We start from the raw sequence: 25,741 nt of genomic DNA, 5'->3' as shown, positions 1-25,741 counted from the left end.
CCACGGCTCAAAAATTGCCTCACGTGACCACGCAATATCAATTAGGGTCCGGCGCGACAGGTGTGGTAGGCTTCGCCTTTCATCTATGAATAATTCAATCGGCCCTCAAAGGAACCGCTGAAACCGAGTACCTGGAGGAACTAAAGCTAACATAACACACGCTATCATTATTAAGCTTAAACACCACCAACTTAGGCTTCTAGTTCGCAGAGATAAAGTCGTCTATGATCGAGAAAAAACACAATTCATATTTTTATTCCTAGTCGTTGTAGTCGTGTCTTCCACAACCCTTATTAAATGACTGACCAACCGGTGCCGTTGGAGAGGCTGTTGCTATAGTAACAGCGGTGCAAAGCGCGGGTAGATCTTCACCAGCAGACGAGGGGGAGGTGTTGGTCGGTGTAGTGTTTGCGGGGGGAAAGTGGGAATGAAAGGTGGCGGAGGAGGTGTGTTGTTGTTTTATGTATCTGGATGTCGGGGAAACGGAGGACTCGGGAAGGTGTGCAGGGGAGACGTACAGGCGAGGAGGAATTACGGCGTCTGTACCGGAAGGTGGAGACGGTGGACGAGAGAGCGGCAGCAGGGATGACTGACAGGGTGGCTTCGTGCGGCAGCCTGTATGACAGCACTAACCTGCTGCTACAGTACTGCAACAACGGTAACGTTAATCCATCTGCTGAAAAAAGACCAAGCACATTGTCTCACTGTCGTATTCCATCACGTGTAGACGTTTAATATGTCCTGCCGTAGTGGCCAGATGCATGGCTTAGTTGAGTTATTCCTGTACGGACGTGTATGGGCCAACCTGTGTACCTGAGCACGGATCGATTTGAATTGTTTTCGGCCACTTAGTCAGCCAGACTGGATCCACGTAGACCGGCTTAGATTGTAATGCAAATATGAACGTGAAGTGCAATTGGAGATAATAAATCGAAAGGCATGGCTAAAACCTACGTAAAAAATATCAGAAAAATATTATTTGAAAAATGGTAATACAATGTTATTTTATTCAGTTTTTAATAACGCATTTAAACAGTTGATCTATAGGCAATTTAGAAGTGAATCCATTCCATCTTTGAAAATGAATTAACTTCCACAGCCCATATTCATTGATGAAAACAGCAGTTTCTGAATGGATTTGTTTTAATATAATAATGCACTGTAGTTCGCTAGCGTTATAAGGTGTTTTCAGAAGCTACCTGTAGTAGCAGACTGCTTTAATTACATGCAAAGTTCTCCCTGCCGACAACAGTCCAGCGGGTCTTTTATCAGTAGGATGTATTTGAATATTATACGCTTTGTTCATACCTTCCTCTGTGTGTGTGTGTGTGTGTGTGTGTGTGTGTGTGTGTGTGTGTGTGTGTGTGTGTGTTTGCCATATTGAATGGCAGGTGGCAAGCTAGCCAGGGGTCTTTGTGTTTGATCCAAGCCAGCCCTCTGTCATCTTGGATCGTAACAGACCCCTTCCTGAGTCCTGACCCTAACCCCATCCCTCCTTTTTAAATTTGGTGTCACTCTGCTCTTTCATAAGATTTCATCGACTCAAAGGTCATTCAGACCGTTTGACGTCTGTGATAGTATCCCAATGTTCGTGGTCTACCGGTTACCATGGTAGGCCTACCTGCTCCTTAACGACATGCATCTCGCATGTCGATCACCGTAACTCGCTCAGGATAACAGTATGACGTTGATGTAAAGCGTGGTAAGAACCCAGGAAGAAGTATTCACCAACCTGACAACCAAGTATTTAGTGCCACGCTTGCGGACTCTCGGGTCAACATGGTTCCCATGCATTGGATCACAGAGGCTCAAAGAGGAAGTAAAACGTTATCTTTCCCAACATTGACTGTTCAGCAGCTGGTGCACTGCAGAGCGGGGATGGCCATCTGCGAAAGTTTCTTCAGACAAGAAACAATGGAATAATACAACATTATTCATTCAGGTCTCACACACACAGTACAGCCCCAAGCCATCTTGCATATGTAGGCTGTTGTGTTCTCCTCTTCCTTCACACAGACTGAGACTCTTATCGTTGCAGCTGTACCGTTGTAACCATCTGTTAGGCAAGGTAGAGGTAGAGAGAGAGGTTGGGGAGGGGGGGGGGGGGGTTGTAAAGTGTAAAGTGGCATCTTAACAAACGCAATACTGAGGTGTTGAAGCCAATGCTGCAGTGCCATCTCACACTTTGTAACGACTTCTAGATGCTTGCAGTGTAGAGGTTATTAATAAAGACCGCAAAATACTCTACAGCATCAGTTGGCCGGCATAATCTTTTCAGCCCAAACAGTAAGACAACGTATAACAACAACATTTATATCATAAAGTGAACTGCCGGCATTGCATGGAATTGAATCCAGAGGGAAGGAGGTGTTGTGGTTTGAATTAGGGATCGACCGATATATCGGTCGGCCGATATTATCGGCCGATATTCGCGTTTTTTACGTGTATCGGTATCGGCCGATACGCGGCTGATTTTCGCCGATTTTTTTATTTATTTATTTTTTTTTACTTTCTACCTCACCTGTTTTTAATATTTGTTAAATATTGTTCATCTACTTGTTCTTACTTGTTCTACCTCACCTGTTTTTACTATTTGTTAAATATTGTTCATCTACTTGTTCTTACTTGTTCTACTTCACCTGTTTTTACTATTTGTTAAATATTGTTTTTTATATTGAAGTTCAATAAATGTTTCTTTAAAAAAAAAAAAGAAAAAAAAAACGGCTCAAGAAAGTCGGTATCGGCGTATCGGCGTATCGGCGTATCGGCTAAGGCTGATGAAAAAATATCGGTATCGGTATCGGCCCTAAAAAAACGGTATCGGTCGATCCCTAGTTTGAATATCCAAATGTCATAGGGGAAGAAGCCGTTTTTTGAGGCAGGATATTCAGATGCGATATACAGGTAGTATCCTGTATCTTGATGGGGTTGAACTCACAGCTTCTAATCACATGAACTGTACTAGCTTCAGTGTTTATTATAGATTGTTCCATTGAAAGGATAGACAGAGTGAGAGGAAGGGCTTCTTTCTTCTTTCTATGGGTGAGGACTTTGATGGACAGGTCTCCTTCTGGAGCGACTGACGGGGCAATCACTTCCTCTTCAACCCAGTGCCAAATTAGAGATTGTGTTGTTTCATTCAGGCTCTTCCATACAGATTAGGATAGGACCTTGTGTTAATACGCAGCCTGTCTCTCTGTATCTTAATGCTAGATTGGACGCGTTGTTACCTAAGTGAGCCTACATCAACCACACAGCACTGGCATAGCCTGACCTGGCTTTGCATCCATGTTGGATCTCAGTTAGATTACCATCGGCTGGGAGCAGATATCGGATATCTTTCGTAGTTTGATTGGATAATTCATGTCACATGGTGAATACCTACACACTTGCTAAAGGGTACTAGAGTGTGTGTGTGTGTGTGTGTGTGTGTGTGTGTGTGTGTGTGTGTGTGTGTGTGTGTGTGTGTGTGTGTGTGTGTGTGTGTGTGTGTGTGTGTGTGTGTGTGTGTGGTCGTGCTCTGCAGCATCTCTTCCTTGTAGTGCCTCGCTGTGCAGATCCTGCTGCTGATGCTGTGTGTGTGCGCGTGTGTGTGCATAAAACGCATGGCTGCTGGTCTGGCCCTGGGCCAGGCTCCGCCCCCTTTCTGCCGCTGTCTCTGCGTCCTGAGTTTACTAGACAGGGATGGAGGCAAGAGAGGAGGGAGGCGTGGCTAAGTAAGAAAGCATGGAGGGAGGGATGAGAGGGAGAAGGAGGAGGAGGAGGGGACTGAGAGAGGGAGGGAGAGATCGACCCGGAGAGAAAGTGAGAAGGAGGAGGAGGAGGAGGGGACTGAGAGAGAGAGGGAGGGAGGGATGGTAAGGACCCGGAGAGAAAGTGAGAGTGAGTAAAGGACAAGTGGAGGGAGGGGTGAGGAGGATGGAGAGGGAGTGGCCGAGGATATGTGTGTGTGTGTCTGGGTCTGTGTGAGAGAGAGAGAGAGAGAGAGAGAGAGAGAGAGCGTGAGTGTGTGGCCGAGCGAGCACCAAGCGGAGCCAGGGGTGAGAATACAAGCCCGAGGGGGGAGGGAGAGAGTTTACAAGTGGAGAGCAGCGTTGACCGACTGAACGGACTCTCTGCCTGTTTGACTGACTGCCCCAGCCGCCTGTCTGTCTGTCTGGCTGGCCGACTGACTGACTGACTGACTGACTGACAGGAAGAGTGAGCAGGCCTTTCTGTGACACTATGACAGGTAGGAGACAAGAGTGGACTTCCACTGCATCCTAGATATTAATATTCACCCTCCATTGTCTCCATGTACCTGACCTCTGTCCATGAAGCTATCCTCTCTGTCCCATCTGTCTCGCTCTCTCTCTCCATCTCTTTCTGTCTCTCCCTCTCTGTCCCTCCATATCTCTCTGTCTCAACATCTCTTTCTGTCTCTCCCTCTCTGTCCCTCCATATCTCTCTGTCTCTCCATCTCTTTCTGTCTCTCCCTCTCTGTCCCTCCATATCTCTCTGTCTCTCCATCTCTTTCTGTCTCTCCCTCTCTGTCCCTCCATATCTCTCTGTCTCTCCATCTCTTTCTGGATCTCTTTATCCGTCTTAATCCTCCTGATATCTCCTCAACTCTCTCATTTCCTAAATGGTGATTGTGCTGGCCAGTCCTTTTAACACGTGTGTGTGTGTGTGTGTGTGTGTGTGTGTATGTGTGTGTGTGTGTGTGTGTATGTGTGTTCATTCAAATGGAACTAATGAGAGCACCATCATTGACAAGGAAGTAAGTGATGGAGAGCCTTCTGATGATAACATCTACATGTTTTGTTTGGTTAGCTGTAAATCTACACCACATCCTTATATCATGTAAATGTGAACCTTTCTTCCTACCTCTCTGCCTCTCCCTTAGGCTGTGGGTTTGATGAACTGTCAATTGGCTCTTTGTTTCCCCAACTAGCCAGCTAGCATAGTCTGCCCTCCGAGGTGATAGGCATGGCTAGCGCTCAATTTGTTAGCAAGCAGTAGCATCATGCTGAACCACTAGCATTATCACCCATCATCATAACTTTCCCTTGTTTTAGATAACAATGGAGTTATTTGCAGCCTTTTAGGGAGGAGTCAGGTGGAGTAACAGTACAAGAAGGATAATATGCATGACAATTTCTCAAAACAATGGCCTCTTATCTTAAAGATTTGATTATATAATGCACCAACGGTTTTATGTTTGATTGTATTTAAATTTTAGTTCAACATAATGGAGCATTTTAGAGTATAGTAGTGAAGTCGGTTTCGGCTCCGTTCCATCTAATTTTGCGTTGAGTAATCGTATTGATTAGATTTGGCTTAGTGATGTCATCTTACAGACGAAGGCTTCATAGCGTCAGGGATGGAGGAGAGAATTTAGAGCAGAATGGGGGATAGACATGTAGTCCAATCTCCCTCGGTTGGGTTCGACTCTTACCACCAGGTCGTAATCTGGTGATTTGGGCCACAGATTAATAATCTGGGTTTGGAAGTATGCCTCTCGATGATGTCATAGCCCCCCACCATCCCACTGTGAGAGAACTGGAGAGTACAGTGACAATTTGTTTTTGCTCTGCTATAGATAATTATATCTATAACAGACGGGGAAATCTCTCTCCCTCTCTCTCTGTCGTTCCTCCTTTACACACACACGCGCGCGCGCACACACACACACACACACACACACACACACTAAATGGTAGTCAAAGCTGACCTTATTGACATAATACTTTGACTAATACTCATCCCTAAGAGCATTTCAGCCAGGCAGTGGCATGGCAAATACACAGAGGGCATACATGGACTTCCTGTCTCCCTGTCTGATCCGTGGAGTGCATGTTTACGAATTCTGTCCACCCCCTCCTCTTGGGGGGCTCTCTCTCTTTACCTCTCTCTCCATCTCTTGCCCACAAACTGCAGGGTCTGAAACTAGCCTTCCTTATCTGACACTCGCACACATGCATGAACGCGCGCACACACGTACTATACTTATCTAACAATAACTACTGTTCCGTTTACCCCCCCCCCCTCCCCCCCAGTTCCACTAGACCTACAGGTGCGGCTTGCTGACCTTAATCCTCTTTAAGCAAATAGTGTGTTTGTGACTCACTGACTTTGAAACTCACACCAACGTCCCCTGGAATACACATAGACAAAATGTAGGACATTTATTTAAAATATCCTCCCTCTCTCTCTGTCTGCCTGCATGTCCCCCACTCCTCCCTACCCTTTTCTCTCTCTTTCTCTCTCTCCCCCTCCCTCCCTCTTATCCTCTCTATCATCTCTCTCTCCCCCCTCCATCTCCCCCTCTCCATCATCCCTACCCTTTTCTCTATCTTTCTCTCTCCCCCTCGCTTTCTCCTCCCTCCCTCTCACTCCCCCCCTCTTCTCTCCCCCTCTCTCTCCTCTCCCCCTCCCTCCCTCTCACCCTCTCTATCATCTTTCTCTCCCCCTCTCTTTCCTCTCTCCCGCTCTCTCTCCTCCTTCTCTCTCTCCCCCCGCTCTCTCTCCTCCCCCTCCCTCCCTGTCCCTCCCTCTCACCCTCTCGATCATCTTTCTCTCCCCCCTCCCTCTCCCCCTCTCTTTCCTCTCTCTCTCCTCGCTCCCTCTCCTCCTTCTCTCTCTCCCCCCGCTCTCTCTCCTCCCCCTCCCTCCCTCCCTCCCTCCCTCCCTCCTCCCTCCCTCCCTCCCTCCCTCCCTCCCTCCCTCCCTCCCTCTCACCCATCATGTCCCCTCCCTGTCCCTCCCTCCCTCTCACCCTCTCTATCATCTCTCCCTCCCTGTCCCTCCCTCCCTCCCAGATGACACGGTGTCTGCCAGCAGTAACCTGGACATGGAGGACCGGGTCTCCCAGCTGGAGCAGCGGCTGCAGCTGCAGGAGGACGAGATCCAGCTGCTGAAGGCGGCGCTGGCCGACGCCCTGCGACGCCTGGGCTGCTGCGAGGACCAGGGCCCGGGGGCCGCCTGCGCCGGGGGGGCCCCAGGCCCCCGGGGGCCACAGGAGACCCCTGTCCACCTCGGCCCCGGCCGCCCCCCTCAAAGGTGTGTATATGAGGAGGTGGCGGGGCAGGGGGCCGGGGTGGCGCAGAGAGGACTATTTATTTATATTGATGTACTTTTTATTTTCTGTAGGTAATGTATGATTGGTTCGGAGAACAATGTTGAGTTAAGTATACATACACGTTGATTTTTCTCCAGGATGTGTTTGTGTCCATGGTAAAGGCGATGAATCATCCATGATATGCAATGGGGCTCAGATTCTGTTCAAGGGCAAATCCAAACCACATTGGCTGATTGTAAAGAGATATCCTCCCTCAATTCTGTTCAGGAATACGATATCTTGTGTGGTCCAAAACACTGTCTGTCTCTCTCAGGCAGTGAGACAGCTCCTCTGCCTAAATGTCTGTCTCTATCCATGGGAATGAAACTGCTTCTCTTTTTTAACCCATCTCTCTCTCCATGCCAGTGAGACCACTCCTCTCTCTTAACCTGTCTCTCTCTCTCCCCCCCCTGGCAGTGAGACAGCTGCTGCAGGCCCTTCCCTCCAGGCCTCTGAGTAACGGATACGTCCAGCAGAAGCGTCTCCTCTCCTCCCCCTCGTCCCCCAAGAAAGACGTGCTGCAGTCCATGAAGAGGTACAGACTGTATGCAGAGAGGCAGACAGGCTGGCTGCCAGACACAGACAGACAGGCAAACAGACAGACAGTATGCAGAGAGGCAGACAGACAGGCTTGGAGACAGACAGGCGGGCGGGCGGGCGGGCGGGCGGGCGGGCGGGCGGGCGGGCGGGCAGGCAGGCTGGCAGGCTGGCAGGCAGACATAAACAATTGACTGATACACAGATAGACAGACAGAGGCATACATTAGACGCACACATGCAGACAGACCGACTGATAGGCTGGCAGACAGACAGAGAGTCAGACAGCCAGAGTAAGCACACCTACAGAGAGACAGACATTCAGACAGAGCCCCCACTTGTCCCATTCTTAGCCCCTGCCTTTCTGGGAAATGTATCATGTAAAGCAAAATAAATGAATGAAGAGATTAAAGAAATAAAAAAATAATTGAATGACCAAATACATTACAGAGGTGATCTTGAAACTGTTTTGGGTCCATAAGTTGTAATATTTTGTAGCTGTTAATGATGGTCATGTCATGTGCATAAAAATACTGCATAGCATGAAGTTCTAGACTGGGTACCCCCAGAACGTTCTGCGGCCGATTTGAATTTGCCCTGCAGCAGGGTCTGGAGAGGAGCAATACATTTCTTTCTGCTTCCAATACGCTTTTGCGGGAGCCAATCACCAAGCTGGCTTTTCCCCCTGACGCGCTATTGGCTGGTTTAACACAATGACGACAGGGAAGCGACAGCAGCCAATTACGTTCAGAGTCGTTTGAACTACGCCTCTTGGTCACGCCTCTTGTGCTGAGGAAAATTACAGCAGCCTCCCCAGACCAACGTGCTATCTACAATTGAGCTTGGTCTGGCATTAGCCAGGCTAATGAAGTTCCCCTTCAAAGCAAATGTCTCAGTAATGCCACTAGGGGGCAGTATTTCGACATCCATGAAGACTAGCCATCCTTTCTTAAATTGCAACGTATAACATTTCAACTAGCTCCTCTCTGTTCCTACTGATCGATAGTGATTTCGATAATGTTGTGAATAAAAATCTATTCATATAACTAATATATTCTAGAAAAAAAACGCTGGGCAACCCGTACCTCTGTCTTTGTTACAATTATCAAATTATCGACACTCCCACTCCCACAGCCCTCCAAGCCAGCCGTGCTACAAGGCTTGTATGTTTTTCTATATGCCCTGCTCCGTTATCAGTTTTGAATCTCCTTTTAAAAGCTTCAGGGTCCTTCTCTGATATCGTTACTTCCCTCGGGGGTTAGGATAGACAAAAGTAGACTCAGAGGAGGGGACAACCGGTTGCTAAGGCTTTGCCGCTCGTCGCTGTGTCAACAAAAGCTCTGGAATCCAAATGGGAATCATGCTTTACTAGAGTGTACCAATTCGGTGCGTTGTCAGTTATTTTTGAAATATTTTCCCCTCCACTGTGTTCTCCTCCGGACCTCCGGGGCTCCAGGAAGAGCATGTCCACCGAGCGCCTGACCCTGGTGAAGAGGGAGATGGGTGGGGGGGAGGCCCGCAGCCGCACCACCTCCTCCAGCAGCTCTTCTGGAGGAAAAAGGTAGCCCTCTTCTCTCCCCTCTCCTCCTCTTCTCTCCTCTCCTTCTCTTCTCTCCCCTCTCCTCCTCTTCTCTCCTCTCCTCCTCTTCTCTCCTCTCCTTCTCTTCTCTCCTCTCCTTCTCTTCTCTCCTCTCCTCCTCTTCTCTCCCCTCTCCTCCTCTTCTCTCCTCTCCTTCTCTTCTCTCCCCTCTCCTCCTCTTCTCTCCTCTCCTTCTCTCCCCTTCTCTTTTATCCTTCACCCCTATCTACTATTTTCTCTCCTTCTCTCCCCTCTCCTCATTTCTCCACTCCTTCTCTCCTCTTTTCTCCTTCTCTCCTCTTTTCTCCTTCTCTCCACTCCGTCTCTCCTCTCCTTCTCTCCTTCTCTCCTTCTCTCCTTCTCTCCACTCCGTCTCTCCTCTCTCCTTCTCGTTTCTCCTCTTCTATCCCTTTCTCCTCTCCTTCTCTCCTTCTCTCCTCTCCTTCTCATCTCTTCCCTGTTGGCTCCCCTTCTAACACAGTTCAGGTATCGCTGTGACCCCCCTGTTCATATTACATGATCTTCAGCTTCATCCAATATTAACGCCGATACACACAAACCCTTTTGTAGAGCGGTTATGTTTTTCTCCCCCCCCCCCCCCACCCCCTCCCCATCCCCCAATACAATGTATTTGTCCAGACCCTGATCACATTGTCTGTGGGTTCATAAGCTCTGCATTTGATCTGCATGTTTGTGGCAGATATCAATGGTGGTCGGTTGTTGTTGTTGTTTTACTCCAGAAAGTATGATTTTATACTTCTTCAGAATGGACTGGATTATATATACTTTGTCTCTAGCTCCTTATTACACACACGCGCACGCATGCATGCACACACACACGCGCAAAAAAACATGCAACGCGCATGCAGACTTACACTCACACTGAGTTCACACACTGTTAATGGATACAGTGGCAATAGGGTCAAAGGTTGCGCTGTGAGAACTGATGTTTGCTTTGTGTTTTTTTTTTTTACCATAATGCATCTGCTGTGAGTGTTGTTTTGGAATGGGAAGAGATTGAGAAGCGGAAAATAAGAGTGGAATCGATTGGAGGACAACATTAGTGCGTGACAAGAGAGAGAAAGCATCCCTAGATAATCGTATCCTCATGTGTCTTATTTACTACTGCCATCAGTGCTTCTGCTACGCCATGCTAAGCTAAATGTTGGCTGTCGGAATGAATTATGTATCAGTCAGAAAGGCTTGTCCGGTTAGCATTGTGTGCGCCGCCAGCTTCACTCAGCGTCAGCACAGGGGACAGGGAGACGCATGCTCATTCCCCACTCACAGGGATCTGGTAAATAACTGGCTGTCAACCACAGACCTGCTCCTCTGTTTGATGCTGGGTCGTTTAGATAATGGTTCTAAAGTGGAGCTGGGTGGTTCACGACGGATAAAGAGAGTCCAGATCAGGGATCCTTTCATTTTCACTTCTATAGTCTGTCTTCTCTTCTCTTCCCATGTCCTCTTTTCTGTTCCTCTTTTCCTCCTTTTTCTTCTTCGCAACCGTGCCATTACAGAAAGGGTAAATGTAAAAAATACACACATTAGATTCATGCTCCCTGTCATAATCATGTTTATCATTGATGTCCTCTCTAGTCTTCTCTCAGCACAATCAGAAACTGCAGACATGATGGCTAATATCACTAGATTGACAACCACATTATCTGACGTCTTGTCACTTCTGTCTGCTCTTCATGTTCCCCCTCATGTTGCCTCCTGTCTAGTTTCTGCACAAGGCATCAGATTTCACTGAGGCTTAAGCAGAAAGGGGGGTGTGGCCTTGTCAGAGGCCATGGGCCAACCCTGTAAAGGGAAGTGCCTTTTGATTGGACAAGAGCTCCCCACCAGGCGCAGCAAAAACTTTACAGAGACAACAAGGAAGTCAGTGGGTTAGTTTGGCTGTGAGACTAGCACAGAGCAGAAGAAACTCCCTTTGACGCTGCCGACAGTTAACTAACGGAACCATGAAGAGATCCCAGAGGTAAATACAACACTGGCCTTGGTCATTTTGAACCTTAAGAGTAGGATATGTCTTGCTGTGAGTTAATACTTCTAAGTCTTTAGGGTTAGAGGTTTAAAGGTTTCATCCGATTTTAAGATGTTTACATTTTGGGGGGATGGTGTATCAGGCTTTTAGTTCATTGAGTAGCTCAATCAAAGCAGATTTTGGTTCTATTTCAGTTTCCAAACTTGCCAAAAGCTTCACTTTCAGATGCATTGTGAATGAATGCAAATCTGAAGGGGCTTCTGTGTAATTAACTTTGGGGAAGTTCAGGTTTTGTGTGGTAGTGTAAATAACACAAATGCCATAGTCTCAATGTGGATTTTTATTTTTTTCCTCTTCCTTAAAGTAAAGTCTAGTTACTCTCTAAGCCGCTACTTCAAATCCTTTGAGCGCCTTCGTAGCACCCTGGACGCCTTGTGTTTGGGTCTGGCTGCAGCCTGCAGGGAGGTTGTGCTTTTATGTTGCTCAGCGTTGACACGCAGGTCCTTTGATGCGCTGAAAAGCTTGTGTTGGGAGGGGAGGGGCAGTGATTCTTCTTGGGAACTTGAATAATACATAGACTAATGTGTCAATAAGATGCAGAACAGACGCACACTGAAGCGTGCTGGGTTACTCCGTGCTAGAGGACTGGATCACTGAGGGAATGCTTTGAAGAGCCTTACGAAACACTTCGATAGACATGCATAGTATAGGATTGTTGGATGTGTGTTTTATTGTAGAATCTGCAATCTTATAAACATTATTAATACAGTGATTCATTCATTCATTCATTCATTCATTCATTCATTCATTCATTCATTCATTCATAATTAAAGTCTTAAGTACCTTAATGTTAACCATGCACTTTCAACATCAATGAAATAAAAAACGAATGAGAATAAGATGACCATGCATATCTTAAATTGTACATCAGGTCGGATGGCAGATTTGCTTATAATTTAATAACCGGCTCTTGATTGCTCTCCGAACAGTCACATCCAATCTATATCACATTGTCAACACACACACATACACACACATTTGTGCGCAGCAACATGGACTTTTCAGTCTGGCCAAAACAATGTACCCAGCGACGCTGATTATGCTGTAAGAAACGATTTGGCTGCAGACCAGTTTTCCATCTGTGTCCAGCCCGGGGTCCCAATCCCCAGGCGGGCGAGGTTATTATCTATCTAGGCCAACATGCTGTGTGCTAAGGAATGTGTATTCCAGAGGGATCTTGTTGTGGGTAAAATACAAAGTATTGAGCAGGGATCATATGATTCAGGAAGTGTAGGAACTGACTATCAAGTTTGAAATGTTCTTTACGGATGGAGTGCCTTCGTTATGTTGAGATGCAGGGAGGTTGAGGATTACATCACAGTATGTGTTTGCATTTAATCTCATCAAACTGGCTGGAGGTCGTTAACGAGAGAGCAGGGCGATGGAGAACGTCCGTGCCATCTTTTGGCCGTCATAATGGGTTCAGGGACCAGGGCAGCTCCAGAAGGCGGATCAGCCGGAGTTTCTGATCCAATCATTTCTGACCGGCATCGATCAGACCTCCTGGTTAACAGCACACTGCACCAGACTGACGGACTGAGAGTGCAGATACAACAGATGGTTTTTCCTGCATGAGGGAAAAGCTTTTAAAAAAAGCAGTGGTTCTCCCCCACTCCGGATGTCTATCTTTCTCTCGCTCCCACTGTCTCTCTCTCGCACTCCATCCATCGGGTCTGCACCAAAGACCTGGGAACTAACATACCTAATTATGTTTCAGCCCTCAACCTGCCCTTACTTCACTCACTAGAGATGGAACCATAAAACCACAAGCAACAACACACTGGTGGAAATGGATGTGTAGGATTAACGGGATATTATATAAGACTGATCCAATAAGAGCATTCTGTTCCATTACCAAGATTTCATTAAACAGCACTGACTTTGCACCCACGAACGCACACACTCAGCGCAAGGAGCACGCAGGCACACAATGTATGCACATCTGATTATTTTGCATGACCTATGAATCGTTTCATAGAGAAGATAAGTCCTCAATCTATGTAAATGTAGAGTAAGGAAATTATCTCCATCTTGTAAAATCTAAACCTGTGTGTGTGTGTGTGTGTGTGTGTGTGTGTGTGTGTGTGTGTGTGTGTGTGTGTGTGTGTGTGTGTGTGTGTGTGTGTGTGTGTGTGTGTGTGTGTGTGTGTGTGTGTGTGTGTGTGTGTGTGTCCATCAGTGTAGTCTTTAGGCCTAATGGACTTTAAGTGGGAGTATTCTGCAGCCATCAGTGAAACCATCTTGTTGTGGGCCTGCAGAGTAGAATATATAATCTATTATATATGATCCCTTGAGATCTTAACTGTATTGAAAGGTTAGGCTTTCCTTTCTTTGAGAAAAACCAGGTTGTCTGAATCCAGGTTGTTTTCATTGGGACTCCTAATTGACTATGACTGGTTTAAACTCGGCCCAGATGGTTCATTTACGCAATCATTTCGAGAGGAATTTTCACCCTACCCCTAAAATGTTTGCCTCCTAAGCCACTGTGATATCCTTGAATCCGAAGCCAATCAATATCTGAATACAACTTCGCATTTGACTTTACTAAACTATACTCCACTCTGGGGAACAGGGACCAGGTTTCCATGGTTGCTAGTTCTACTGAGAGCTTTGCCCTCTCCATTGTCCTGCTGCCAGTTACCCAGCATGCTTTGCACTAATTACTCGCTCTGCATCGATGTTCCCCTGTTATTGGTCCAGAGCGTAGCCCACCTCTAAACTGTGGAGCAGACGCATCCCAACATGTTCAGAGACAAAAGGGTGTTATGTGGTTTCCACGGGGCGGTTCTGGAGCCCTCGGACCACATCAAGCCACGTAGTTGGGTTCCTGGGTGCTATGCTGGGCTAGCTCCAGGAGCCAGAGGCCTTGGTTTGCTTTACGTTGTTAGTTAGTTAGTTGGGTCTGTTGTTGTGTCTGTTGACAGTCAGCTAAAGGGAACAACATAACTAGCATTGATTTGTTGGTCCCCCCCAGTACCATATATAAAGACACTTTAATCCAACTGGTCCTGTACCCGAATTCAGACACAGGACATTAAGGAGTCGGCAGACTAAGGACAATGGTCTAGCCACTAGACCTCCCTGCCCCATACAAGTATGGAGGATAACTATGATTTAATAGTGGATGTTGTAGTAGAAAAGTCAGGGGAATTCCACACAACATGTAGTCATTTCTCCTGCTTCCCCTGCAGAGCCACAGGGCTTTGTGAAACACGCCTCCCAAAGTGTGAGCAGACCGCTGTTATCCAGTCTCAACTTTTCAATCCTGTCGCCATGGTGATTTAGCTCCTGTCCTCTGAATTTTGATGTGTCAGCATCCTGTCTGATTCTTGCTGGCGAGTCAGGATGGGTTTGAGAGCTTTCTGGTGGGCAGCTCTGATTGGTTGGTGACAGGTCGGCTGATTCAGGAAGGGCTGTCAGGTCGGTTTAGTTGCGTTGACATGGCGACAAGGTGGAAGGGGTTGGTTTGAGGCTTCCCGCCGTAGATTGCCACAAGCTTTTGAGTGCAGGTTGAAGCATGGCTTGCTGCCAACACGCCGTAGCAGTTTGAGGTGTTTAACCTGCTAGACTGTGATCTCTTCCAAATGACTCATAGCCGACATGATTTACATATTATACGGTACAGGTTTTTTTAATAAGGTAAACCTTTTAAATTGAATTTGCCTATTCTTTAGGTTAGTTAGTTAGTTGGTAAGGGGCAACTTTGGGCTGCCTTTGCCTTTGGATGTGAAATGTGCTCTATAAATAAATGAGCCTCGCCTTCCATCTGGCGTTCTTGTCCCCTCCACTGTTGTCCCGGAAGCTGTGGCTTCAGTCATATGGTAAATGAGTAACCATTCAGATATCTCACTGTCTCACATGAGTGGGCTCTCTTCCGCTCTCTTTGTAAATCCACGCTCGTGTGTTTCAAAAAAGACGGCTCTGTATGTGTGACATTCCCGGTGTCTGATCATCGATCTAAGCGCTTCCAGAATTCATTACCCATCGTGTATTGTGAGCGTGCACGCAGTGTGGTGTCAGATGTCTGTCCAGTGTCTGGCCCTGCCCTGAGCTTAACCAGTTGCTGTGGTGAATAACGTTAGCCAGACGATCTATTTCACACCCTAACACTCTGTGTCGATATTCATCTTGGCCACATTATAAATTCAAAACGTAAATCTCCATGAAATCTACAAAGTGCACACCATTTAGTCTGTTATGTAATTGTTTTGAATATTATTATGTTCCTGTTTGGTAGATTGCTACGTTCACGCAAATCAATTGGCCTCTATATTTATAAGCAAGTTGCCACCACTGTCTAAAAGAATCTGGTCTGAAATAACATTTGAGGTTATTGAACTTTCTTTACTATAAATTGCTTATAAAAATCCCGGATATCTTGGAACAAGATGTACACGTCATTTATACTGACCACTATTCATTCCTACGTGTTGTTTTTCTGTTTTTGTTTTTCAGCAAAACTAAGGAATGCTCCCTCAATGCAGGTAATTTGCATGTTTTCTCATTATGCATTGTAACATTTATACTACCGGTATATATTCAAAGGGACACCAATGTCACATTGGTCTCTCGGCTACGAAACAACAAACTGCCCTACTGAAATTCCAATGTTTGTAGCAGTGGCTTGTTGGGAAACCGAGTCTTTTCAATGACTCATCCCTTCTCCTTTGTATGGTCCCACTCACTCAATTGTTCCACGCTGATCAGAGGACGGCTACGTCAGGATGTTCCTGAGAGGGCGTCCGGTCACCATGCACATCCCAGACGCTCAGAGGGACAGTTACACCCTTGACCACAAGGGGGCAGCGCCGGACCGCAAGCTCAAACTGCAGTGGGTGTATCCTTTTAAACAGAGACGTGAGAGAACGAGGGAGCAAGGAAGAGGGAGACACAGCAGGCGTAAGAGGGAGGAGAGAGAAGGAGAAACGGAGCAAAAGGATGAGGCAGGATACAAAGGGGAGATAGAGCAGGAAAGAGGGAGAACAGGGCGAGAGGGAGAGAGACGGCGTGAGAGAGATGATTGTGTACGAACCTCTTTGAAGTCAAGGGTTTCCAATGATGAATGCATGAATAATCAGCGGAATAAATATGGGGAACGAATCGTAAACATTGCCCCGTTTAAAAAAACAAAACATGAATAAAGAAACGGATGAATTCAAATCGACCAATTAATTGAAAGAGCATGAATGCGTTTTTTGTTTATTTGACGTACATTCACAAGGCTGGTTTAGCTTTTAAAGGAAGTCGTCTCCCAGTAACGTTGACCCTAATAACCCCAGTTAATTACCACCACTAGCTACAAAGCTCATTGATTGATAAGCAGCTGTGCCAAAGGGGGGGGGTCGACCGCGGAACAAGACCCCCCGGGTTATGCCCCCCACCCTCCCTCTCCCCCTTCCCTCCCTTGACTCCGTGTCCCCCAGCTACGGGTACCGCGGCCGGGACTGCCGCTCCAACCTGTACCTGCTGCCCACGGGGGAGATCGTGTACTTCAACGCCAGCGTGGTGGTGCTGCTGAACACAGAGGAGCAGCAGCAGAGGCACTACATGGGCCACGACGACGACGTCAAGTGGTGAGGAGACGCACACACACACGCACGCACGCATGCACGCACAGACACACTGTCCTATCACGGATTACCCAGAGGCATTAAGATCAAAGGCTGTGCTGAGAGAATTGTGTGTGTGTGTGTGTGTGTATTGTGGGCCAGACTGGAAGCCACAGTCGTATAATAGGATATGAATGTGTGTTCTGCAGCAGCTGGCCTAATAGACAGTGTGAGGTGGTGCTCCTTAGATACACCCTCTGTGTAAACATGGGTGAGCCTTTGTTTGGACACCTTCTCAGCGCACCGCGTCTATCAGCGAAAGGACTGTTTTCTCTAGTTTGCACTTGGAAAGTGAACCAGGCATATCGACATTTCATGTTCCCTGTTTTGCTAAAAAACAATGATAAATGCAGTTTTCACTGGGTCTTGACTTGAATCTTCGTGTCTTGTTCCTAGCTTGAGCGTGCATCCTGACATGGTTACCATAGCGACGGGACAGGTGGCCGGCAACTCCAAAGACGGAAAGGTACGCGATAAATCGGTATAGTGTAATGCCACTGTCACGTGTTTATACAGTTTACCATGAAACCTGCAACGACGTGGTAGGCCTACAGTGGCGGGATGTTTTGCAATACACGTCTTTCCTAAGGCAGGTGTAGGTCTCCTAGTCCTCCATATTTCATTAGATCTAGATGCTTCTAATGTCCTTAAAATTGGCGATGGTTAGGAGTGGAAGTCCTCTTATTGAATCATTTCCTCCTTTTTAGTTCTGAAACATATCCCTGCGTCTCGCTCTCCCCGCCAGGTGCTCCACCCCCACGTGCGCGTGTGGGACTCCGTCAGCCTCAACACCCTGCATGTCCTGGGCATGGGGGTCTTCGACCGGGCCGTCACCTGCGTGGCCTTCTCCAAGTCTGTGAGTCTCCTCCACACGGCTGTGTAGACTCCTTTGAAAGGCTTTGGATGCAGCCTTCCTTGTCCCCCATTTCAGGGTCGATGTATATCAGACAATTCATGGCAAAATACTTTAATATTTTGCCATGAATTATCTCCGGTTGTGTTTCTTGTTCCATCCAGTTGACTTCAACTTGATCTAGGTTTGTGTTCTTGGCTTAATATTAAACAAAAATCAAAAAAATGCCCAATACTACATTGGGGTCACTCAGTATTGAACGACCCTTGGTGATGAGGTAGGGTAACCCTCTCCTGCCGGGGTTCCAGAACGGCGGTGCCCACCTGTGTGCCGTGGACGACGCCAACGACCACATCCTGTCCGTCTGGAACTGGCAGAAGGAGAAGCAGCTGGCTGAGGTCAAGGTAACCGCGACCTCTGACCTCTGACCTCTTACCCTATGGTTAGACGCTGTGACGATGTCATATTGAACAAGTCAATTCACACGTGTCCGTCTTTCGGGGAACATTTGTTTTAGGCCAACAATCGGAAGCCAATTAATGGTTGACCACGTTGGTGATAACCAACAATATTTTTTTATATAAAACCTAAATATCAGTAAATATCTTGAATGAGTGCGTTACAACCATGACCACATTGACATAATGAGTGAAATGAACGAGGAGTGTTGTCTAAACCTGACGGTATCCCCATGTTCCTCTGACCCAGTGCTCCAACGACTCGGTTCTGGGGGCCGTCTTCCATCCCATGGACCCCAACCTGATCGTCACCTGCGCCAAATCGCACATCAACTTCTGGACCATGGAGGGCAACACCCTCACCAAGAAGCAGGGCCTGTTCGAGGTCCGTCTGAATGCACTTGCATGTATAATATTTATGTACAATGTCGAGCAACACCGAACCTAAAAAAGTGTGTGTGTTCGTGTGTGTTGGGGTTTCTATTCAAGCACATTCTACTTTTATTCATATACAAGCAGAATTTGTTTGAACAGAGCATAGATCATATCATCACCTCCAGTGAATGTATTATATCAAAGCGTCTTGTGTCCGGTAGAAACACGAGAAGCCCAAGTACGTCCTGTGCGTGGCGTTCGCTGAGAACGGAGACGCCATCACGGGAGACTCCAGTGGGAACATCTACGTCTGGGCCAAGGGTACACAACTCCTCCTTCTGCTGCTCCTAAACATCTGCTCCCCATCTGGTTCTGTAGGGAGGTCCTTCACACCTTACTCCTCTAGCTGAATTTACACTCACAGAAATGTACTTGATGGTTGGTCAAGAACGTAGCACAGACAATGGAAAGATGTCCATTAAAATGCAGATGTGACCACATCAGCCTTATGATGTCAACGTCAGTACATCAGTCACCTTATGCCCACGGAGGCGGGGTTTCTTCTCTCTCTGTTCTCATTGGTTGTGTTCATTGACAGGCAGTCACCCCATCAGTCTTATAATGTCCACGTCCCATGGAAGCTGGGTCCCGCCTCTTTCCAATGTTCTGATTGGCTGCTCTGTTGATTGACAGGAGGGAGCCGCATCAGCCAGGCGGTGACGGGGGCCCACGAGGGCGGGGTCTTCTCCCTGCTGGTGCTGAAGGACGGCACCATGGTGTCTGGGGGGGGGAAGGACCGCCGGGTGGTGCTGTGGGACCACGACTACACCAAGCAGTCGGAGATGGAGGTGAGGTGGAGGCGGGCTACAGTCAGGGCCGTTCCTGATCAAAGAGGAGTCCTCTGACATGATTGATGGTTGAAGATCTTTCTTCAATTGCATCCAGCTGTAAGAAAAGGGATGCATATTGAGATGTTTCTGTCTGTCTGTCTGTCTGTCCAGGTGGGGGAGCCTCTGGGCCCAGTGAGGGCTCTGTCCGAGGGGAAACCAGGGGAGCTCTTCGTTGGCACCACCAAGAACGCCATCATCAGGGCCGCCTTCCCCGACACACTCACCCCCATCGTTCAGGTACTCACTCACTCACTCCCTAATTTCTGTACTTTAATACAGACATTTGTATGTTTTTGTTTGCGTTTTGCCTTTTCACAGAGTCAAGACAAATCATACCTCAACACAGCTAGGGTTCAATGCTAAAAAGACTACATTATATAACATAACTATTCAATTATTTCAATGTGCCAAAGGGTTAACTTGGCTATCGGGTCAAAACATAAATAGTTTCTGCTCTTTCATTTGGGCACTCTTTGGGATACTTTCTGAGTGTAGTGTAACCAGGCTGTACTGTGTACATGTGTGTGTTGTTTCAGGGGCACACAGATGAACTGTGGGGTCTGGACGTCCATCCGTCCATGGAGCAGTTCATCACCTGTGCCCAGGACAAACTGGTGCAGCTCTGGGACACCAACTCCCACCAGCCCCTCTGGAGCAAGGCAATTGACGTGAGCCAACAGGAAGAGAGATGCTATTTATTTATTTATTTTTTCCCACTCAATATACAAACTAATTTGTATTTCATTGGTTAACTTATGATGTAAATATGTCAAAGACAAACTCACTGGAATGACAAAGTTTGCAATGAGCTAAGGTAGCGTACCTCCATGTATTGCAGGACCAAGGCAGGTCTGCAGGATTCCACCCCAGTGGAGGTGTCGTGGCAGTGGGCACCATGAGTGGCAGGTAACACCCCCTCCGCATGTCTGCAAACTCAGAGGGACACACTTAGTCAACACTTGAGACAATGTGTGTGTGTGTGTGTGTGTGTGTGTGTGTGTGTGTGTGTGTGTGTGTGTGTGTGTGTGTGTGTGTGTGTGTGTGTGTGTGTGTGTGTGTGTGTGTGTGTGTGTGTGTGTGTGTGTGTGTTGCAGATGGCTGGTGCTGGACACTGACACCAGAGACTTGGTTTCTATGCACACCGATGGAAATGAAATCATTTCCAACATCAAGTACTCTCCAGGTAAAATACTAGAGAACATTAAATACACCACTCTCTTACGTTCTCTCTCTCGCTCACTCGCTGTCTCTCAAGTTCCATGTTAACTCGGAGATTCCTTTGCCCATAGATGGCAACTACCTGGCGGTTGGTTCCCATGACAACTTTGTTTACATCTACGCCGTCACCGAGAACGGCAGGAAGTACAGCCGTGCCGGAAAATGCTCGGTGAGAAAACGTTGTAATCAATCATAATCCATAAACAATAATAGTCTTTTTTTTTTGTCTTTGTAGAGGAATCGGTTTGACTGGAATACACTGATAAAGGGTTACAATTGATGGGGAAAGGGCACATCTGAAATAGAAGATAAAGTAGAGATTGAAACGATAACGGATCCATTCTCCTGGGGTTCTTCCAGGGCCACTCCAGCTTTGTGACTCACCTTGACTGGTCGCAGGACAGCCACTACCTGGTCACCAACTCAGGAGACTACGAGATCCTCTTCTGTGAGTCAAACATCTTCTCATGTTCTCCGCTCCAAGACTCACAGAAGTCCCCCCGGGCCCACACTAACAACAACAACAACAACAAACCAAAAAATCAAGGGATGTTGCGATTACATATTCATATCATATGTAATGAATGTCTAGGTGAGCCTAAAGATGTATTTCCTGTTTGTGCCCCTCCCCTTCCTCTCCAGGGGAGGCCCCTAGTGGTAAACATGTGACAAGCATGGACGCGATGCGCAACATGGAGTGGGCCACCTACACCTGCACCCTGGGGTTCAACGCCTTCGGTGGGTCTCACTGCTAAAGAGACGTGTTTAAGTCCGGTTCAGTCTTTGTGTTCATGCTTCTGTAGGACGATCACAATCGTGTTTGTTGATTCTTTTTTTTAAGTATTCTTCTACCTTTATCCCTCCTTCTGTCTCTTGCCCACTATTTTTCGCTCTATTCCCTTCTTTCGACTTCTCTCTCCCTCTCCCTTCCCTCCACCCATCCCTGCCTCTCTATCCATCTCTCTCTACCCCTCTCTATTTATGTCTCTATCTCTCTCCCCCCTCTCCCTACTCATCTCTACTTCTCTCCCCCCTCTCTCTCTCTCTCTTTCTCTCCCCCCTCTGTCCCTCTCCCTCTCTCTCTTCCTCTCCCCCCTCTCTTTCTCTCCCTCTCTCTCCCCCCTCTGTCCCTATCCCCCCTCTGTCCCTCTCCCTCCTCCAGGTGTGTGGCCCGATGGGGCGGACGGCACAGACGTCAACGCCGTCTGCAAGTCCCACAGCAGCTCTCTGCTGGCCTCTGCTGACGACTTTGGCAAAGTGCACTTGTTCACCTTCCCCTGTTCTCAACCAAGGGTCAGTGGGACTCATCTCCATTATATGAGCTGAAATGTGATCGTTTGTATCCTAGCTGTAGTGTGTAATCGCAAGCGTGCTCAGTACTGCCTCTAGTGATAGTCAAGGGGTATAACAGTGCAGGTCATTTTCTCAGAGCTTCATTCATTATTCATTATTTATATATATAATTAATTATAATTAATTATATAGCTCTTTTTAAACGGAACCTCAAAACCCATCTCTTTAAAAGAGCATTTAGCTAAACTTTCTTTGAGGTTCCCCCTTTTTAATAGTTTTTTGGTATTTTTTTCTCTGAAGCACTTTGAGATTCTTGAATATAAAGTGCATTATAAATAAAATTTATTATTATTATTATTATTTAAGGTTTAAGTGAGGGAATAGACGGTCCTCTTAAAATAAATTCATGTTGTTTTTAGCTAGCTTCTTATCTTGACCTCGAAAAGATTATTGCATCTGCCCGTTTGACTTTAAAAACTGAAGTCAATTTTAACATTACAGTTGTATGCGTTCTAGCACACAGTCAAACTATCTTTGGGGTCAGATAAAGTAAACGCTGCTTTTAGACGTTGTAAATGCTAGCTTCAACCTCAGACCTTTAAAACCCAACATGAATTGTTAATTAGCGGAGTTGCTAACTTGTAAACATTTAACTAGTCTTGTTTTTTGCCTCCCCTAAAATTCCGGCAATTCAGCACGTCAATAAACAAATTGAATGGTTAGAATAACGTTTTTTTTATTTCCAAAAATCTCATGGAAACCTTAAAAAATATATTTATTACTGTGCGAATGAGGTATGAGGGAAATATTTTTTAATAATTATGATGAAGATGATGATTGACGTACTTATTGTCCAATGCCACTCTGTGGTTCTGGAAATCATCGGCTGGAGTTTTTTAGAGCCCTGCCCGTTCCACAGATGATTGACTTGTTTAATTTTCATGTCAGTACTTCTAACTCAGTGGCTTTAAGTTGATGATGATAAGGATTTCAAGTAATTTTGCAAAAATGACCAACCTTTAAAGTAGCCTAATGAAGGTTTTATGATTTTATCTGTTCTGTACTCCATTTGTCCATTTAGAAGCAGTATTGAGCAGTGGGCTACTTAGTATTATTTTGTATTTATAAATGAGGCTATAACTGTCAGGCCATAACAGTAAAATGTTCAAACTGAATACCAATCTTTTTGTCCCCGCCTCCTTTGCAGGCTCCAAGCCACAAGTATGGCGGACACAGCAGTCATGTGACCAACATTGCCTTCCTGCACGACGACAGTCACCTGATCTCAACTGGCGGGAAGGACACCAGCATCATGCAGTGGGCCGTCGTCTAACAGCCGATCACCACGGCAACAGCATCCTTCTTTCTTGTTTTTTCCCTTCCTCGGTTACTGTGTCCTCCTGCCTGCCCCACTAGAGGGCAGCATTTCCGTGCCTATTAAAACACCTTGACCAATCCCTGGCCGGTTTAAGAGCAGCAGCAGCAGCATTTAAAAAGTGTTGATAGTTGAGAATATATTGATGATGTCGTATGAAATACAAACTATATTGATAATGTGGTATGGAATAGAATGTAGAAGAAAAAAAAAAGTATGTTGCATTGACTGCGTGTGCTTCCCTGAATGTGACTGTAAAGATGAATATATCCAATCTAATATTATCCAACATGTACCTTATTCTCCGTACGGCTGGCTGCTGTTTGAAGTGACCTAGGGATTCTTGGGATGATATTTGTCTCTGTGCGTCGGTCTTTACTGTGCCCCAATATCTATCACAACCAGCCAACCCCCAAACTGTTACCTTTAACTAACCACCTTTAACCCAAAGCATAGGCGGATGATTGTAACTTTCGAAGATTATTAAAGATTGTCAACCGTCGGAAGTGGCTGTTTATTGCAAGCCTCCCATCCAGCCACTGTCCTCCGGCCCCCTGGTGTTCGCTGATGGTACTGATGCGGTGGCCTGACTGTGCTGATGCAGCACTAGATGGCGCTATAACTTTCGGAAAAGCATGTCTAAATGTCGCAAAGGTCTAGTAACGGAATCTATCTTATGCAGTATATCCGAGTGGCTGTGTTATTTTAATATTTATTAGTGACAACAATGGATGCTATAGTAAACTATTATAACTATTGGTGTAGTGCTTTTCGCGGTGGACAGAGAAATTATATGGCTCATGCATTGTAGAAGTGTGTCTAAGCTTTGCTTTGCCTTCTGATTTGTTAATAAAGTTTTTACCCAAATATTTTTGGATTAACATGTGGATTTATAACCATTTGCCCACAGTGAACTAAACTATGGATTTGTGTCGGTGTAAATATGCGGTCCTCTATTTAGAACCCCTAGTTTAGAGTCCCATACTACATCATCATGATGGCAAATAATTCAAATCCAGTAAATGTGAACTTGAACTAAAGGGTCTGTAACCAACCATTTCCAATCACTCATCTTTTATTAATAGTTTCTCTCTAAATCTATTTTCATTATCACAGGTTACCACAGACCCAATACATTAAAATAACCTGTATCTGTCAAGCAGCCAAGAACATCGAATGAATTGATTGATAAAACAATACATAATATACTGCTGCTTCTCTGTTGAGTCAAAAGTTTAAAGTTGTATTTTATCTAAAAAATGTTAGCAATAGGCTGCTCATAATTGTTCAAAAACTCACAACCCCCGATCACAAAGACCGCCATAGTGTCTGTAGAACCCTGAGGTGAGAGACAGAGTGATGGCCATATCAGACCCATGAGCACCACGGACCAACCGCCCTTTACCGTAAAGTCTACACAACCACAGATATTCACCGCCTTCTACCGGCGAACGACGACATTGCATATATCTAACGGTACCTGTAGCCGAAGTGAGATAATTAAGGACGTAATTTATTAATGAGTGAATGTACAAAAAAGTAGGATTAGGGGCCCACAAAGAACGTGTCGCCCCTCTGTGGTGATACCCGCTCCCGCCACTGGGTGTCGCTCATAACATTTATTATGAGACTGCTGCTGTATGTGCTGGGGCACAGGCAGTAGACTATAGCAAAGACAAGTCAAAAGGGTATTAACACACATGTAATGTGTATGCGAGACAATACTTAATCCCAGATGAGCTCAAAAGGAGAGCAGAGATAGGAGAGAGGAGGAAGAGAAAAGAGGAAAGAGAGAGGAGAAACTATAAGAAAGGATGGAGAGGAGAGGAGAGCTGAGAAGACGAAGTCACGGTGCTCACACACATGGGGGGAATCTTTACATGTAGTAACTGGGAGCTTTGTGTAAGCGTGTAACACATGTTAGGCTGTTGTATGGTGGACATTAAAAGTAAATCGAGACATGAGCTCTTAATCCATTTTTATTGAAATCAAAAATGTGCTTTTACATTTGATTGTTGTCATTCATGATTCCGAAGTATAAACTAACAGTAATGTTTAGATAAATATGATATACACATTAATCCTCAAACCGTGCTCTACTGCAACCATTAACAATTGTATAGCAGTAAACCTTTGAAAATAAAGCCTCCCAAATAAGGACTTGATGAAAACAATCAAAGGGCCCTTTGTGTGGAAATGGTGGAGCGGGTGGAGGACAGGTCCTTGGTGAGTGTGGTGGGTGTTGTTGGGCTTCTTGGAGAGCACCATGGGGGCCCACTTCTGAGGTGGACAAGAAGTAAAGAGTGAATGCCACTTATAAAATATGATTAAAAGAACTACAGCGTACTCCTCGATAGGCAGGGCAGCTGGTAAACACATGACTCCTGCTCTCTCCTGCCACATCA

General features: G+C 46.2%; 1 protein-coding gene across 1 annotated transcript; it reads left to right on the top strand.

Annotated features, from left to right (window-relative positions):
* Positions 1–82: 82 nt before the first annotated feature.
* eml2 (EMAP like 2) lies at positions 83–24,221 on the top strand. Its single transcript, XM_056611419.1, is given in 23 exon segments — positions 83–658; positions 6,801–6,997; positions 6,999–7,041; positions 7,517–7,634; positions 9,093–9,197; positions 15,721–15,749; positions 15,973–16,102; positions 16,689–16,838; positions 17,271–17,340; positions 17,620–17,730; positions 18,036–18,131; positions 18,436–18,570; positions 18,782–18,881; positions 19,254–19,408; positions 19,562–19,687; positions 19,987–20,118; positions 20,289–20,356; positions 20,545–20,633; positions 20,740–20,837; positions 21,029–21,116; positions 21,311–21,406; positions 21,831–21,961; positions 23,169–24,221. Coding segments are annotated over 23 exon segments (2,580 nt in total). The 5' UTR covers positions 83–471; the 3' UTR covers positions 23,295–24,221.
* Positions 24,222–25,741: the final 1,520 nt, after the last annotated feature.

This window comes from Gadus chalcogrammus, chromosome 16, assembly GCF_026213295.1.
Source record: "Gadus chalcogrammus isolate NIFS_2021 chromosome 16, NIFS_Gcha_1.0, whole genome shotgun sequence".
NCBI classification, from domain to species: domain Eukaryota; kingdom Metazoa; phylum Chordata; class Actinopteri; order Gadiformes; family Gadidae; genus Gadus; species Gadus chalcogrammus.
This window is presented reverse-complemented; position numbering and strand designations above follow the sequence as displayed.